This window comes from Lepus europaeus, chromosome 7 (genome assembly GCF_033115175.1).
Source record: "Lepus europaeus isolate LE1 chromosome 7, mLepTim1.pri, whole genome shotgun sequence".
In the NCBI taxonomy this organism is placed as follows: domain Eukaryota; kingdom Metazoa; phylum Chordata; class Mammalia; order Lagomorpha; family Leporidae; genus Lepus; species Lepus europaeus.
The window spans coordinates 98,555,969-98,575,068 of record NC_084833.1 but is presented as its reverse complement, the minus strand read 5'-3'; the positions used below and the strand labels follow the sequence as shown (position 1 = coordinate 98,575,068).

At 41.7% G+C, this 19,100-nt stretch overlaps 1 protein-coding gene across 2 annotated transcripts in view; it reads right to left on the bottom strand.

Moving 5' to 3' along the window:
* Positions 1-636: 636 nt before the first annotated feature.
* ZC3H12C (zinc finger CCCH-type containing 12C) overlaps positions 637-19,100 on the bottom strand; it is a 74,620-nt gene continuing 56,156 nt past the window's right edge. For both annotated transcript variants that reach the window (XM_062196970.1, XM_062196971.1), the window contains exons 3-6: positions 13,737-13,876; positions 7,295-7,529; positions 3,849-3,955; positions 637-3,215 (exon numbers count right to left, since the gene is read on the bottom strand). In XM_062196970.1, coding sequence (XP_062052954.1) covers positions 1,819-3,215; positions 3,849-3,955; positions 7,295-7,529; positions 13,737-13,876 — 1,879 coding nt within the window. In that variant the 3' untranslated portion in view covers positions 637-1,818. The remainder of the gene's footprint in view (positions 3,216-3,848; positions 3,956-7,294; positions 7,530-13,736; positions 13,877-19,100) is intronic.

The window sequence follows — 19,100 nt, the reverse complement described above, 5'->3', positions numbered from 1 at the left end:
AAGTAAGTTTTAGGAGAAAGAAAAATGCCAATAAATTTATTTAATATGTTTTAATATATTATATAAAACTAAGACAGACACTTTTATGTACCTAAATTGTTATTTTTATTTTCTACCCTATTCTAAACCTCAATTTTACTTTAAAAATTTGAATTTAAATAAGGGATAAAATGTTGCCCAAAAGTCTAATCATAGTTACACATTTGTGTTTTAACTAGATCTACAAATCAAAATAGTTCTTATAGTTAAAAAGATACAATTTGTATCAACAGTAAAAGGTACTTTCTGGTTTTTCAGGGCTTTCCTTCAAACGTGTAGAATAATTACAATGACCAGGGCATCCAGGCAGACTATGGAAACGGATCTGAATGTGTCTGTTACACATCGTAAAATGCAAAATCTGCAGGCAACAATCAAGCTCTGTCAATCACACAACTGCCTGCCAAGGATCCCAAAGCCTGTCTTCTAAACTGCAGAAATGAATTCGTTGCTAGCAAAACCCATGACTTTGAAACCAGAAATATCCCTTACTAATACTAGAACAGACTTTAGTCTGTATCTAAAACTACACTATTTGTGGCAAGAATCTGGCCTTAATAATATAACAGGCCCCCCCCAAGCCCAACCCCCCCCCCCCCAAAAAAAAACAACTACCTTCAGGAAAATGGAAAATATACAATATCTTACAAAAAATTTAAGTTACCATTTACAACTCCTCCATTACCGTTTCTATAGTGCAGTTATCAATAAGTGTTGCATATCGTCAACACATGAATCCACTCAGGCCAGCCTTCATAAATAGCAAGAAAGCTAAAGAGCATACTAAATATAAAAGTTGCATTGAGAATAGATTCATTAAAAACAAGCCAGTACTGTAAAAGGGTTATTTTATCCAGTATTATTATTGTGCCCCCAAAACAAAAAGACATACATATTAAAAATGCAGGCTAATGGAAATCTAGAAATTCAACTCCATTTCTACTGTCTAGAAGCACATTAGAGCTGGATTACAAAGCTCTAACCTGTAACAGTTACGGCTTTTGCCTTCTTTGTTAAAAAAAAAAAATGGAAACAATTTTTTTCCATTGATTGCATCTGCTTTCTTTTAAATTGACCATATTAAATTAACTAATTTCTTAACAAAAAACAATCCAAACAAAAAAAAGTGCCATACTGAAAATCAATTCATATATATATATGTATATATATATATATAGTGTTACCCATTTCAACATAAATTGGTAACTTACACTTTGTTTAAAATATAAAGTCAGTGCTGTAGTATATCTTTGTTTCTATAAATTATGATTATAGCACAAAGAAGCCCACGTTCCCCAAATAAAAATAACTTAAAAAGCTGTAAAAGATTCTAATTAAGCTTGGCTTGAAAAAACAGTTTGCTAGGTCTAATTAAATGTTCCACATTCTGAAGGTATTGTAATTGCTTGCAATTGATAGACAAACACCCAGTTAATAAAACATGAAACAAGGATAAAAAGTGCTGCATATAAACCCCTGATGCACCAAAGTTAATATCAAAGATCACGGATACATCTATTAAATCAAACTGGAAAAACTTCCAGCCAAGGATATAGCTTTAAAAAGGAAATGTTAAAAAAAGTTTGAATGTAAAGCAATCCCGGGATACTTCCACCGAGTGGGGCTATACATACAGATTCCATGGTACAGTATTTCACATAAATGGATACTACATGACCTCCTCACTGGGAAGGAGATCACATGTGCTATTGTAGCAAACCTCCTTCAGCATTTGAGCTGAACAAAAAACTACTAAACACCACAAAGATGCATCAGCTTTCAATAACCCAGTTGGGATTTCTCCACTAGAATGGCCGCGGCGAGCTGCTGGGGATCTGTCATGTGAGGGTTCCTTTTCATGACGATTCTCACAAGGTCAGGTGGGAAGATGTTGCACAGGTTGATGTAGATCTTTTCTCGGCTGTCTTGATACCTTGGAGGGTCTTGTGGCATTCCACAGTACGGGATTCGCCAGGTCGGCTCTTGCTGTTCAGGTAGGCTCTGGAAAGTGAACTGCTCGTAGCATGGCTGTGTGGAGTTGTCGGGCAAGGAGTAAGTCTGCCGGTACCCATACGTATCCATCCCGTAACTTGGCCTGTCCCAGCTGCCCAGCCCTTCCTGACGGGAATAAGGCTTCCTTTGTCTGGAAGGAGAGCTGTCATACAATCGAGAATCAGAAATGCTGTCTATTCTCGTGGCCACTAAGGACCTCCCTAGGTGCGGTGCCTTAGAGTGTGCTGAACTTGGGGGAGAGGGGTAATCACCAGGACAGCTGGACCGGGCACCCACGGCCGGGTGCTGCAGGTGCACAGCCAAGTGCGGGAGAGGAGGCTTGTGATGGAACTTTGGTTCTTCATGACTGTAACTTTGCACTCTGGTTAAGGGGTCGTGGAAATTCTGTAGGAAGGGTTGGGAATTAAGGCGGCTGTGAGGGTGCATGTGTTGACACTTCAGATTCTCTTCCAGCTGCGGGTCGGGAGAACTGACGTAGGACCGGTCGTTGTACCCCACGTAGGAGTCGCTGCTCCCACAGCTCATGCTGCCTTCACTACTGCAGTCAGAGGCGACAGAGCTGATTCTGTAGTCTGTGTCTAACGAGAACCGCCTCTCGGGGCTTCGCGGGCCCGAGATACTCAGGTTTGAGTATGCATTCAACATGGAATAATATCCTACGTCAACCGGGGAGTCACATTTTGGGTACTGTTCATAAGGCATTGGCGTTCCATGGTTTTTGGTTGCCATCATCATCGGAGGATATTGTCCCTGTGGTCTTTGATCCTGAGCTGGGAAATGAACCCCAGATGGAAGGCCATTGCTTAAAGATGTAGTGCTTTGGGGTTTTGCAGAAGAAGTAGCCGGAATACTAACTAAAGAAGGAACAGACCTGGTTTCCAATTTGTTTTTGGTGGGAAGCTTTTCTTCTAGGTCTTGGTAGACTTGAGTCCTGATGCTCGGATCTGATTGCCTCTTTGGAGCACCTCGTTTGACGTCAGAAGTGCTATCAGCCTTGGTGCTACAAGGAACACTGTTGCTTTTCACCAGTCCTCCTTCATTGGCAGCTTTGGCCACTGTATTTCTAGACATGGCACGAAGTTCATCAGCCACTGACCGCTGAGGCTGACTGCCCCTTTCGGGATGATAATATTTGCACTTGTGTCCGTAGGTGCACTTCTTTCCTATGAAGAGTAAAAGTGATTAGGCAAAGGAACATCCAGGCAGATCCTGAAAAGTCAGGCTGGCCCTGCTACCTTAGCTTGAAAAGAGGTGAAGTCAGGTAGGGGAGAGATGCTAAGCATTTCTCGGTTCCAAATTCTTGAGAAACGTCACCTTGTAGTCTTCTCACTTCCTTACTATCGAGAGCACTCCAAAAGTTGGCTGAAGATAAATAATGACTTCCAGAGTTTTGGGCTAATCCCCCACTTCCTCAGCTCACACCTGGCTCTTCTCTCCCAGTGGCAAATTGAGTAGGAAATTGAGTTTCGAAAGGCAGCACGTACTGCTGTGGTGGAATAACACCATGACCACCTGACTGTATCCTGATGCAAGAGCTGCCATCTCCTATGCTCCTGAAAACTCAATTGTGTAGGTTTAACTGAGCTTTTCTGAACTGTGTTTTAATTCTGGGAAATGTGCTTATATAGAACCCAAATAGTTAGAAATCATTCTTTTTTCTTGGCTAAGACATTTTCTTAAATATGGTTACAATTTACTATGCCATCTAACATTTCAAATATTTACTCTTATCAATAAATCTTTAACAAGGTATTGTTTTCTAAAGGTATATATTAAATATTCATAAAGAAAGGTACCATATGGACAGGGCTGCTTTTTGTGTTCAGGAACAATAGGTTTCTTCCTCAAGAAATTGTCCAGACTTGGGCCATGTCTGCCAAGAGGGTCATCCGGGGGCATGAATCTGTCATGGAGATAATAAAAAATGGTCTTTAATTCTAAAGATAGAGGACAAAGATTTCTTTACTTGAAATTTTAATCCAAGTGTTTTGAGTCAACATTTATGGAATAAGGAAATCAGTACATGAAGTTCTCTTTTCTTGACGAAAACAAAATTAAAATGTTTCAAGCTTAACTTGTATTTGTTTTAAATTCAAATATGTTTTGAGTCTAGCATGTTGTAATTAATTCTTTCCCTCAGCCTTGGGATTTTGTAAAGGATTTTAGAAAACAATACACTGACATTTTAAGAGAGCTTTGAGGGGCTGGTGCTGTGGTGTACTAGGCTGAGCCCACCCGCAGCGCTGCCATCCCATATGGGAGCCTGTTAGTGCCCCGGCTACTCCTCTTCTGATCCAGCACACTGCTATGGCCTGGGAAAGCAGTAGATGATGGTGCAAGTGCTTGGACCCCTGCATCCACATGGGAGACCCAGAAGAAGCTACTGGCTCCTGGCTTCAGATAGGCTCAATTCTGGCCATTGTGGGCATCTGGGGAATGAACCAATGGATGGAAGACCTTTCTCTGTCTCTTCCTCTCTGTAACTCTATTTCTCAAACAAATAAAAAATAAGATCTTTAAAAAAGCTTTATGGGGCTAGCACTGTGGCATAGTGGGCTAAGCTACCACCTGCAGCGCCAACATCCCATGTGGGTGCTGGTTCTAGTCCTGGCTGCTCCTCTTCTGATCCAGCTCTCTGTTATGGTGTGGGAAAGCAGCAGCAGATGGCCCAAATCCTTGGGCCCCTGCATCTGCAAGGGAGACCTGGAAGAATCTCCTGGCTCCTGGCTTCGGTTCAGCAAAGCTCTGGCCGTTGCGGCCATTTGGGGAATGAACCAGCGGATGGAAGACCTCTCTTTGTCTCTGCCTCTCTCTGTCTGTAACTCTACCTCTAAAGTAAATAAATATTAAAAAAGAGCTTTATGAACATTAATCTTGTGAAGTGAGATGGAACGAGAGGGCAATGATGCGGCTACAGAGGAGGAGGGCACATGGCAGAATGCAGTGGGAGGAGGGAGACTGACCAAGCACTAATTATTTGTCAGCTACTTTACAGACACTATTTCACATCACCCAGACAATAATGCCACAGAGTGGCTCCATTTTACAGAGTAGTACTCTTTTCCAACTCAGGTTTAGATGAATTAATTGATATCTAACATCACATGGCACAGTCAAGAGTCTATTATAAGTGACTCCAAAGTCTTATTTTCTTCCCAGTTATGCTGATGTGCTTCTCAGCTGAAGGAAACATCTTAGAGAAGTGAGCTGATTATTTTGGAATGATTGCACAATGAATGGAGGAAAGAAGAATTCATGGCATGTATAAAGACAGGAAGCTGAGATCAAAGACTCCTACTACTCCACATGTCACTGCTCAAACTTGAAATGAGCAAAATGTGAAAAATGTATGTAATGAGTGAACTCTTAGGGGTGCGTCAACATGACTTAATAACACTTAGCAAATAAAGTTTTTTGTTTTTGACAGGCAGAGTGGATAGTGAGAGAGGGAGACAGAGAGAAAGGGCTTCCTTTTTGCCGTTGGTTCACCCTCCAATGGCCGCTGCGGCCAGCGCATCTCGCTGATCCGAAGCCAGGAGCCAGGTGCTTCTCCTGGTCTCCCATGCGGGTGCAGGGCCCAAGGACTTGGGCCATCCTCCACTGCCTTCCTGGGCCATAGCAGAGAGCTGGCCTGGAAGAGGGGCAACCGGGATAGAATCTGGCACCCCAACTGGGACTAGAACCTGGTGTGCCGGCGCCGCAAGGCAGAGGATTAGCCTATTAAGCCACAGCGCCGGCTCAAGCAAATAAAGTTTTATAAGCAACACAGCAACATTAAAAGTAAAAAAGAAGACAAGGTCACTCCATAGTTTTAACAGTCATTTTTCATATCTGGGTTGGATTTATGTCATCTTCCATATTATTACAACATTTTACTTAGTTTAATTAAACAAATGTTTTATGCTTTGCCTTTTTACATAAAAATATTTTTCCATTTTTCTTAATAGCCTTCCTAATAAAAATTCTGAACCACTGAGTAATACTCCAGTAGGAGATTTCTCTGCTATACACTTGGTTACCTGTGAATCCTTGCAATCACAAGCAATACAGGAATGAACATATCTGGTCTTTTTTTCTTCATTTTAGGTTCTAAGAGTTGAGATGATTTGGATGACAGGGTACACATATTTTAGAAGCCTGTGCTAATGTATGCTAAACTGTTACATCAATTTACATGCATCTTTAACAGCATAAGGCACACACACAAAGTTTTGTGAATTATGTGTATGAGAAAAATACAATGTTTTTGGATTTAGTTTGCATTTTTGATTGGCGACCAGTGATTTTTTTCTGCATATTTGTAAATGTATTTCATCTAGGACATTTTTTGTCACAGTGTCTTGGCTTTCCATGCCTGAAATGCTCTCATGGGTTTTTCAGCCAGAATAGAATGCCTTAAGGGCTGATTCTGAGGTCGGAGTGCTATTTAAAGCGATGGTCACTCTATGAGTCTTCTGCGTGGACTGCTTCCCATGTTGGAGCATTCACTCCTTTTTGAGTCTATCTATTATTATTACCAAACCCTTAATCCTATCCATATCATCACTTTAACACTTAAGACAGTATTTTTACCACCCAGCTTAAGAGGATTTGGGGGCTTATGAAAAATTTTTAAACTGTACCCTTAGAAGTAAATCCATAGGAATGTATATGGAACTATATAGCTTTACAGGTAGAAACTTCATACACTTAATAATTACAACTTTAGGAACATGGTGATTCTTCCCACCATGCCCACCCTCCCACCCATGCTCCCAACCCCTCTACTTTCTCCCTCTCTTATTCCCACTCTTATTTTTTTACTGAGATCTATATAAATGTATTTACTTCTCATGAGACATACTTGTTCACATCATTTGTCCATTTGTGACTAGAGTTTAAATTGGTAAAAACAGCTTTAAAAGATCACATTTTTAGTAGGCTAAATGGTCTAAATTGATTTTGAAAAGGCAGTTTTTTGGGGGTGTCAGCCATTCCAGGTGCCTAGACGGAGTCTCACAAAACCTGTGCCTTCTGTGCTGTTAGTGACTTATGGTAAGGGCAGGGACTGGCACTCTCACAGGGCCTCCTGTGGCACAGTTCTACAGTTTGTGACTCCCATTGAGGATTCATACTGAAATCAGTTATTGGCACAAACCTGACTTAGGATTGGGTCAGTGGCAAAAAGAGGATTCTATAGCAGTTGCCAGGGTCTGTGCTGGAAAGGAAGCAGCATCACTAGTAGGTAAAAGGTTTTACTTACTTGTCATTGACAAAGGAATACATTAATAACCGCTCGTCGATGAACTTCTTCCATTCTGGTTTTTCGTTAGCCAGATCCCTGTAGTTATCATTGGACACAATGATACCATCTGACTCAAAAGCCAGCTTCACGATGAACCTGTCATCATAGCACACCACGCGCCTTCCCTGGACTCGCCGCGACGGTGTGAACACCAGGATTTTCTCCTTCTCTAACTTACGTAAAATTTCCTGATCTGCAAGAGTAATAAGAATCAAAGTTTAGGAACAAACAAAAACATAACATGTATGGCAATGTTCATTCAATGTGAGCCTTTTTATTTATTTTAATTAGGGATTATGATTTACAGTTTGAAGATATAACATCATTTGCAACTCCCTTCATTTTTTCTTCAAGAATTTCAATAATAAGGATGTTAAAAGATAGTTTAAAAAGGCATAAAACTTAAATATGATTAAGCAAATTCTGATTACATTGCATTTAAGCTTTTGCTGAAGAGCTGAAGCCACCAGCACTACCAGTGTGTTACAGGATCTTACCCAGCTCTTCTGCAAGGCCATTCTAACTATGTAGTTGTATATATGTAGATATGAACAACAGGTCTTCTTCCTTCAAAGTTTGTGTATTTAAAATTGTTTTATTATTTTTTTGAAAGCCAGAGAAGGAGAGAGAAAGAGAAGGAGGCAAGAAAGAAAGAGAGGAGGATGGAGAGGGGGAGAGACAGAGTGTGGGAGAGGGAGGGAGGAGGAAGGAGAGGGTGATTTCACACATACTGACACCCATATGCCAGAGTCCCAGGCAGTGCCTTTATCTACTATGCCACAACACTGGCCCTGGGGAAAAATTTTAAAACACAGAAAGTTAGGCCGGCGCCGCGGCTCTATAGGCTAATCCTCTGCCTGTGGCGCCGGCACACCGGGTTCTAGTCCTAGTTGGGGCGCCGGATTCTGTCCTGGTTGCCCCTCTTCCAGGCCAGCTCTCTGCTGTGGCCCGGGAGTGCAGTGGAGGGTGGCCCAAGTGCTTGGGCCCTGCACCCCATGGGAGACCAGGAGAAGCACCTGGCTCCTGCCTTTGGATCAGCGCGGTGCGGCGGCCATTGGAAGAAGACCTTTCTCTCTGTCTTTCTCTCTCACTGTCCACTCTGCCTGTCAAACAAACAAACAACAACAAAAAAAACCAAACCAAAACAAAACAAAAAAACAAAACAAAAAACACACACACACAGAAAGTTAAGAGAGAATGGAGCAGTGAGGCCAGAAGTGTTGTTATGGACATGGCTATTGAATGTTTTGTTTTCTTTGCTATGAGACATGGTGACAAATACCAGCTCCAATTTATTAAAAAAAAAAAAAAAAAAAGTATCTCTGGGGCAGGTGTTTGGCCTAGCAGTCGAGTTACCAGTTAGGATGCCTCATCCCATATCAGAGTACCTAACTAGCTCCTGATTCCAGTCTCCTGCTAATACAGACCCTGGGAGGCAGCAAATGATGGCTCAGGAGGTTGGGCTCCAGAACCCATATGGGAGACGTGGATGGAGTTCCTGGCTCCTACTTTGGCTCCCTGGCTGCTGTGGGCATTCGGTAGAGTATACTAAGGCAGGGAGCTCCTTCTCTGTCTCTCTTTGTCTCTTGAATAAGTAAATAAAATATTTTTTAAAGTCCATCTTGGGGCTGGTGCTGTGGCATAGTAGGTTAGATTGCTGTCTGTTTTGCCTGCATTCCATATGGGCGCTGGTTCCAGTCCTGGCTGCTCCACATCTGATTGAGCTCCCTGCTCTGTACCTGGGAAAGCAGCAGAAGATGGCCCAACTCCTTGGGCCCTTGCCCCCAAGCTTGGGTGGCTGTGGCCATTTAAGGAGTGAACCAGAAGATGGAAGACCTCTCTCTGTCTCTCTGTAACTCTGCGTTTCAAATAATAAATAAATAAATCTTTAAAAACCCATCTCTTCAACAGACAATTACTATGTGCCTACTCTGTGGTACATGCTGTGCTAGGTGTCTCTGGCCATGGAGATTAAGAATGGTCTGTCCTCAAAGAGGTCTCAGTCTCGCCACAAGGGACAAACAGGTGAACTAGGTAAGCAAGGGTTGCAATTGCCCTGGCAGAAGTATAAGCAGGGTACTTGGAAGAGGGAATGGAAGAGTGGCATGGGTCTGCTCTATACTGGCAGGAGGATTTAATGGTGTTCCTGACAAGTAAGTTCATTGAGACCAGAACCTTGGTTTAGAAAAGCAGCAGGGCAGTAGAAAGAAATGTGGGCATTAAAACCAGAAAAATCACAGAGAAATCTCAGGCGCTGCCACTTTGCACGTCAGACAGTCACAACAAATGCATCTGACAGGCTATGAGGAGATGGTGAGTTAACACACTTAGGGCCCCCAGCAGTGTGCTTGCTGGCAGGCTCTCCTTAAACATGCGCTCTTCAACTTAATATTAACAGGTGCATGTAACTTATTTTTAAAAAAAAAAATTCATAGAAAACCAATACAAAATCCAAGTCCCATTTCACTCACAGACATCGTCACATACAATTACTGTGTGTGTTTTCCTGATAAACATTTGGAGGGTTCCCATCAGTACCACCCAGCCAGCCCATGAGGTGCATGTAAGTAGTTGCTCAGTGTCTGTGGAATGAATGAATAAACGACCTACTAAAAGACGGATACTGGCTGGCGCCGTGGCTCACTAGGCTAATCCTCTGCCTGTGGCGCCGGCACCCCGGGTTCTAGCCCTGGTTGGGGCGCTGGTTCTGTCCCGGTTGCTCTTCTTCCAGTCCAGCTCTCTGCTGTGGCCCGGGAGTGCAGTGGAAGATGGCCCAAGTGCTTGGGCCCTGTGGCCCGGGAGTGCAGTGGAAGATGGCCCAAGTGCTTGGGCCCTGTGGCCCGGGAGTGCAGTGGAAGATGGCCCAAGTGCTTGGGCCCTGCACCCACATGGGAGACCAGGAGGAAGCTCCTGGCTCGTGGCTTCAGATCAGCACAGCGCGTCAGCCGTAGCGGCCATTTGGGGGGGGGGGGGGTGTGAACCAACGGAAGGAAGACCTTTCTCTCTGTCTCTCTAACTCTGCCTGTCCAAAACAAAACAAAACAAAACAAAAAACCGGATACTTGGAAGTCTTCAGTTGACATCCTGCAACAGGCTCACAGGTAACTCAAGGTACTCTACCATCTGTGAGGGTGCGCCTCACTGGAAAAATAGGGGAGGAAGCTGTGTGGCAGCCTCCTAGGAATCATTTGCTTAATTTGCATTTCTTTAACACTTAGTAAGGTTGGACTGATCCTAATAGTGTCCTAACTTAAACAAGCATGGGTTCAGCACAGTTGTGAGTTCACTAAATCTCTCCTTCCAGGCACTGTGCCTGATACACAGCTAGTTCTTGTGAGATATTTGTTAAACGAATGGAAGATTGGCAAAAGCGCTAGACTGAATCTATGATTCTGACAATGTTGACATCTATTTTTTTTTTAAACCAGGTTTCTTCTTTGACGCAGTGAAAGACTATTCAGTTTATCAGGTATTATCTGGTCGAGGGCTTTAGTCAAGAAGAGTACTCCCCAAGGGAGAAACACAGATGCCTTGGGTAATTCTGTCATTTTGCAAAGCAACCTGCAGAGTGGCACGCTCCAGACACCTAGCAGGCTGGTACTTTCATTTTTTATTTTATTTTTTTAAACAGCATTGGGTACTTTTATTATATATAACATAATAATGAACAAAAATTACTTGCATTCTCATGACACTTTTATAGGAAGATTTAATAAAAGAAAAATACTGAGATGTTCTTTCTGTGGAAAATGAATGAGTAACAGTGGCAGCCTGGAAGGACAAAATTTATTACAGTGGTCTAGTTGTGACTGCTACCTTCTCTCCTCATTAGCTTATTCTAGAAAAAGAATCATGATCCTGTGTACTCTAAGGTCTTTAAATGGAAGATTTTAGAGCTCTTAGTGACTCTAAGTCTGTGGTAAGCAGCACTATTAATCCCATGTAGATGTTTTCCTACTCAGAACTGTGAGAATGTCCTTCGCTATCAACAGCTTCATAGTGATTGTTTTTGTTCTCTTGTGTTTCATGGAGATAACCAATGTAAGCCATGCAAAGCGTTACCAATTGGTAACCAAAGGGTTACCAATTCCAAAGCCATTACAGGTTTGTTCTGTCAAAGAAACAATTATAAAGCCTCTTAAGACTAACAATTTGAGATCTAAAAATCTATTTTCCTCTTGACATGCCACGTTTTTATTACTACACTAGCATCCCTATAGCAATATTGCAATTATGATCATTTATTCAGTTCTTCAGCCAACTCGTTCAACTCCAATTTAGAGATTAAAAAAGATCTTGCGTGTCCTCTCCACTCCTCCTTCTCTTTATAGCCTAGGCATCTCAAACTTCCGCCTCTAGGAAGGAGACAATTGTGAGAGGAGTGAGGCTTGGAAATTGAACAGGTATTCAGCTTTCAACGTTATCTATGTGACATGGAGAAGTTGCTTAACTTCCTTGGGTCCAAATATCCCCATTGGCAAATCTCTAATTTTATTAGGAAGTAAAAAATGAGGTAAACATGTTGTTGCCCAAGTTATAGATAACTGGTAAAAAGTCCTTTTCTTTTACAACATATATTAGGCACAGCAATACTGACCATGTACACACTATCATCTGGGAACCTCCTCAATTACTTCAAGGAATTTATGTGGAACAGATATTTATGCTGTTATAATATTCTTGATTTACTGCTGGAAAATCCAAGACCCTCAGAGGTAAAGTGATGGAGCTTTGAATTAAAAAAAATTAAATACAGGGAAGATGTTCACAACTGCATAAGTGTTTATAGTCTGGTACACTTTGTGACTGCGGAAACTGCAACACAGACACTCCTGTTTTGCAAGTTCATACTCAACAAGCTAGCATTTCTTAGGCCAGTTTAAATACACAGCAGTGGTACAAACAGTATTTTCTGCTCCGCCACCATACATATGTAGCACAGGAGTACCCCCTCACCCATAGAAGACACATTCTGAGACATGTGCATGCCTGAGATCATGGATAGTACCAAACCTTATAAACGTTATTATGTCTTTCCCCATATGTAAATAACCTACAATAAAGTTATCTGTTAGGTACAGTGAGATTAACAACAATAGAACAATTTTAACAAAATACAATAATAATTATATGAACATGGCATCTATCTTGAAAGAACCAAGACAAATGTTAACATTTGCAGATTGTGGTTGGCTTTGGGTAACTGAAACCTCAGAATCTGAAACCACTGCAGCCATCTGGGGAGTAAACCAATGGATAGAACACTCCTTTCTCTCTCCCCCCTCCTCTCTCTCTCTGCCTCTGCCTCTCTGTAAGTCTCCTTTCAAATAAAATAAGTAAATCTTAAAAAAAAAAAAACCCACACTTTTTTTTTTTTATTTTTTTTTTTAATTTTTTTTTTTTGACAGGCAGAGTGGACAGTGAGAGAGAGAGACAGAGAGAAAGGTCTTCCTTTTGCCGTTGGTTCACCCTCCAATGGCCGCCGCGGTAGCGCGCTGCGACCGGCGCACCGCGCTGATCCGATGGCAGGAGCCAGGTGTTTATCTGGTCTCCCATGGGGTGCAGGGCCCAAGGGCTTGGGCCATCCTCCACTGCACTCCCTGGCCACAGCAGAGAGCTGGCCTGGAAGAGGGGCAACCGGGACAGGATCGGTGCCCCGACCGGGACTAGAACCCGGTGTGCCGGCGCCGCTAGGCGGAGGATTAGCCTATTGAGCCGCGGCGCCGGCCAAACCCACACTTTTATTAAAACCTCAACTATTATCCATTATAATCCTCAATGTTCTTAAAGTATTTTGTTTTATACGTATTTGTTTGTGAAACAATATTGAAAGTTTTCCTTCCACTTGCTTTTATTCCCAGAGAGGTCTTAAAGTCAACGTAAAATTTCCATGATGAAATCTAAACCAGCCTCAGCCACACCAAGCACTGTGCGCCACTCCTCTCCTCTTGATCTCACGTTCCTTTCACACTCAGAAAGCTTTCACGTCATTTACACACTTAGAGATTTTGCTTTCTGAGTTTACTTCACGCTAATTTTCTGTAGCATATTAGACAACTGGGGTCCAGGCAGGTTCAGTGTCTGGTGAGTGGCAGAGCTGGAAATTGGATCCAGGTCCCCTAGCTGCTGGCTGGCTGGCTGGGTCACAACTTTACAGAGTTTGAAGTCAAAATTTCCACATAACTGATAACAAGAGCAACACAGTGACATCTAGCAAGAATTAGTGTTTAGTTCACACAAGCAATTGTTTTCAAATTTGAAAACAACTTTAATGTCCCACCCAAAGAACGTGAGAGCCACACGGGTTGAGTAAATCAGAAACAAGCTATCTGACAGCACCAGTACCTGCACAAGGAGAACACGGAAGCCACGGGCGAACAGCTACCTGTGATGAGCTTACCTGTGATGAGCGCGTCAGGTCGGGACTGCTCTTTTCTCCAAGCAGGGACAAAAACCGTCACATCTTTGTGGCCTCTTTCCAAAAACCAATCCACTGCCAATTTGATTCCTCGGCAGGAAAATACTTCTTTATTTCCGTGGCTGAAAGATTGTTTTAGAACACTTAACAACACAACAAAATCTAAATTCAATCTAATTTAAAGTGTATAAACAGTAGTGATCATAAAATTACAACAGTAATAAGATTTCAAATTTAATGCACAGTCACAATTCAGAGGAACTGTTTAAAATTAGTAAGTACGTAAAAATCAGGAACAGTAAGTTAGTTAAAATAGAGATCTGTGAGAAAAAATAAGACAATTGGCATGATGATTGCATAGAAAATAGTGAAAAGTGAGTTTTCAAATGTAAAGCTGTAAAGGTTAATTAGTCAGAAAGATACAAGAGCTTTTTGGCTAGGATAGGGGAAAAGGGAAGTGCTTCAACCTCAGAAAGGAGAATTTTAGTCAAATGTAAAGAAGTCACACAGAAAACTACCTATAAAAGCAGTGGAAAGGAATACTTGCTAGTTTCTAAAAAGTTTGCTGTCTCAAGAGGCCTTAGGGGTACATTTCATTCAATGACTCAGTAATACGCAAAGTTTATTAGGTGATCAATGTAAAACAAAATACCACACACTCCCTGAGAGGAAAAGCATGTCCACAAGGCTTAATCTCATACAAGAAACACTTTCCCTATCCTACGATGAAAAGACACCTAGTTTCTGTTCAAATAAGATCCTGTTGGACAAGGATTAATGATGACAAAAGGGCATTCAAGACTGGATTAGCAGTCTCAGGGTCTCAAAGAACATGCTCAACTAAGAGTGCAGTCGTGCAGTATTTATCTAGCACCAGGCTCCCTGTGTACACTTTAACCTAACAATTCAAAAACAACACTCCCTTCAGTCTTTTTAAGGAAAAAGTTTCCTACTTTGAAAGTAATTAGTTATCTTTTTTTAACGTCAGAGCTCTAAAGGCTCCATTTCTTTCAGATACTGTTACTTCCAGGGCTGAATGACAGAATGTAGGGAAATACCTTGTTAACTTTTGGCATAAATCAAACATTAGGTACATTCATGTACTGTTGCAGGGGCCCCGGGAAGCTCTAGGTTGGTCTGACACAGGACTAAAGCATTTTTAGTCAAGAATAAACAGATCCATTCGCTTTACAGATGTGGAAGGCTGCACTGTACACAGGGTTAGGACAGGGGAAAAGGTCTCCTAGGCCTGTCTCCACGGTCCAGGGAAAGGTCAGAGGTGAAGCCAGATGTACCGCTGTTTCACTGAGGTCACGTTTTCTATGTGGGATGGGATACTTGATAGCCAAGCCAACACCTGAGCCCAGGGTGATGGCAGTGATGGCAGACTTCACGGAAAATACCGAGATCTAATCAGTCGTCCGAAAAACCGTAGAAAAAGATGCTATCTCTCGAGAACACATAGTCTTGTACCAAGTACTCTTTAAACACAAAAACTCAATTACTAAAATCTTACTATGGTTTCACACTGTATTAAGGCTTTGGAATTTATCAACTTATACTTTGCTAGTACACTCAAGATACTTGGTTTCCAAAGAGGCATTTAACTACCTCTGACTCCAAATGTGGACCTGCATTAGTCCTGGTAAGGGTGGCTGTGATGTTTTACTCGCTCTAGAAACTGAAAAACTCGTCCGCTAATTAAAGGACTTTCATAAAATGTGTGTAAACACAGACCATTTGCAATCATAGGTCAGAGATTCTGCAGACTGCAGAGATGGGGATCCAGGATGTTGTCTCAGGCAATTCCCATAATAAAGTCTGTCCTCTGGTCCTCTCCTGCCAGCACTGCGCCTTGGAGGGAGAAGGCAGGCAGGAGGATGGAAGGCGGCACACCCAGTGTCAACAGGAGCACGCAGGGCCTGGCTCCCGAGCAGATGGAACACATCCACTGCCAATCTTGTTTTAGATGGAAAATTACCTCCCATTTATTTAAATAACTGTAGTCAAGTCACCTGCTATTTGCAGCTGAACACATCCTAACTGTGCTGCTGGGCATATAAAAAAATCAAAGAAAACTGGCACCACTCTATTAATACCAGGAAAAAAATAAATACTTTAATACTGCTACTACTTGATTAGCAATAAAAGTTACTACATAATAGTAAAAAGGACAATCCACAAGAAGCTACAGTAATTCTGAACTTTGTCTTCATAACATACAGCAAGGTAAAAGGTCACAGGATCACTAGAAGAAATGAACAAATATCATATAAGCTGACATATGAAATATGTCATATCAGCTGACAGATGAAATAGAAACTCTAATAAGGCTACAGATAATCCTAACAATCTAAGTGACACACAAATTCTGGAGAATGTTACAAAAGAGAAAGCATTTCTTTTTTTTTTTTTTTTAATTTATTTATTGATTTTGAAAGTCAGAGTTACAGACAGAGATAGAGATCTTTCATCTTCTGGTCCACTTCCCAGATGGCTTCAACGCTTGGAGGCTGGGTCAGGCTGAAGCCATGAATCTCCTCCAGGTCTCCTATGTGGGTGACAGGGGCCAAATACTTGGGCCATTTTCCACTGCTTTTCCCAGGCCATTGGCCAGGAGCTGGATTGAGTAGAGCAGCTGGGACGTAAACCTGTGCACATATGGGATGTTGGCATCGCAGGTGGCGGCTTTACCCGCTATACCACAACCTTGGTTCTGAGAAAGTCTTTCTAAGAACAAATTCAAGTTTTATAAAATTGGTTTTATAGTAGGCAATAGGCCATATTTCAACAAATATCAGGAACTGATATCATACATAAAATATTCTTTGATCACAATTTATCATATTGCAGATATAAAGTTCTTAAGGGGTTGCAACACCATTAAAACCAACTAAAAATTTTAATTTAAAAATGATTCAGTTTGTAGTAGTAACTAAAAAAACTGAAAAAAAAATGATAAGAACTTTAAGCAGAGAACCTATGGGAAAGGCTAAGAGAAGAGTAAAATGAAAGGAACAGTATGCTGTTTTCATGGATGCTGGTGCTCAGTTTACAAAGACAGCAACTGTCCTCCAGTCAATCTCTACAGGCCACTGCAGTTCCAATCAGATTCCCCACAAGGCTTTTCACAGAACCTGAGAAATTGATCCTAAAGTTTACATGGAAAAACAAAAGGTCAGGAATAAGATATGTTACAAGTGCATGAGACAAAGATGGGCTATACAACAAATGAAGGCAACTGGTTCTATACATGACAAAAATAAAGCTGCAATTTTCTTTCATACAATAGACAAAGAATAAATTGTAGACAAAGATTTAAATGTGAACTAAAACTCTATAAAACTTCCAGAGAAATTATAGGAGATATTCATATCAGGTTAGGGCGTCATTTCTTTTTATTTTAAAGATTTACTCATTTACTTGAAAGTCAAGAGTTATAGAGAAAGAGATGGAGAGACAGAAATATTTTCCATCTGCTGGTTCACCTCTCAAATGGCCTCAATAGCCAGCATTGGGCCGGGTCAAAGCCAGGAGCCTCCTCCAGGTCTCTGGTATGGGTGGCAATGGTCCAAACACTTGGGCCATCTTCCACTTATTTTCCCTGGCTATTAGCAAAGAGCTGGGTCAGAAGTGGAGCAGCCAAGACACAAACTGGCATCTGTATGGCTTTACCTGTGATGCCACAACACCAGCCCCACAATATTTGTTAAGAAAAACCACACAATCACATGCTATCAAGGAAAAGGTAGACATGATGGAACACAAAAGACTCCATAATAAAAAAAAAAAATCACAGATTGGGAGAAGATATTTGCAGCATACAGGAACATCAAAAGGTTTTACCCAGAAAAACAGGTAACCAAAAGATCTGAATAGTCAATTCATAGAAGGAACCCAAATGACCAATAAATATATGAAAAGACACTCCCTAGCAGAGAAATGCAAATTAAAGCCAAAATGAGACACTACTTCACACCCATCAGATTGGTAAAAATAAAGTCTGCAAACACCAGATGTTGCCAAGAATGTGTGAGAGTAGGAACTCATACATTACAGGTGGGAGTGTAAATTGGTATAATTATTTGGGAAAGCTATTTAGCAATACTTTATGAAGTTGAAGCCGTGCTTTCTCTAAAACACTGGAATTCTATATCCAGGTATAGTAAAATCCAACAGTAATTTGAAATTAAATTTAATTCAATTATCAATCGACTTTTATCCTCTCCCCAGACTTAGGCCTCACAGTGGGCAGGATAACATCCTTATCTTTTATAGGGGGAGGGAGAGGCAGCCAAGTGGAGATGCGCATGGTGGAAATCTGATCTGGCCAAAAAATACTAACCAGGAAATCCTTAAGACAGATGTACTGCTCATGTCTTCAGAGTCCCTGTCAGTCACCAAGATCCAGATTCATCCCTAGTAACATCTAAGTCTGAATAGAAAACCACAGGTGGCTCTAAACTGTAGATAGGATTTAAGACCAGAAGGGATATTGGGAGACTCAGTTTTGAACTTATTGAGGCCTGCTCAAGGATGTGACCAATCATACATCCTAGATACAATATAAAGGGTGACTTCAGGAGTTACTGATGAATCATAAAATCAGTGTAACCTAGGAAAGATCGGACATCAAAGTATGTGCTATGCAGCTACTGACAAAAACTATCTGTTGACTATCTACTAAAAAACAATCTTAACTTTAATTCCAAATAAGTAGACAAGAAAATCTCCATACTCCTGGAGCCACTTATTTGCTTTGTACATGCTTCAGGATTCTTTGGCTCAATAATAAAATTAGCGAATTCTATATTTATGAATTAGCATGTTTCTTTGGTTCTCAATTTCTCTTTTATTCTGACAATGTGGCCATAGGAGGCTGGTATACCTCAAGAAAGTCTTCTGCTGGCTAACTTCATTGGATTTTTGATCACCATTGTCGCAGTAAGAGGTCCTGACTTTACTAAGAAGTCTCCACCAAGGCTACGTGGGCACAGGGGGATCGGGTTCTCGGGGAAAGTTTTTTTTTTTTTTTTTTTTTTGACAGGTAGAGTTACAGAGAGTGAGAGAGAGAGAGACAGAGACAAAAGTCTTCCTTCCGTTGGTTCATTCCCCAAATGGCCACTACAGCCAGCGCTGCGCCAATCCAAAGCCAGGAGCCAGGTGCTTCTTCCTGGTCTCCCATGCGGGTGCAGGGCCCAAGCACTTGGGCCATCCTCCACTGCACTCCCAGGCCACAGCAGAGAGCTGGACTGGAAAAGGAGCAACAGGGGCTAGAACCCAGCAGCCATATGGGATGCCGGCGCCGCAGGCGGAGGATTAACCAAGTGAGCCACAGTGCCGGCC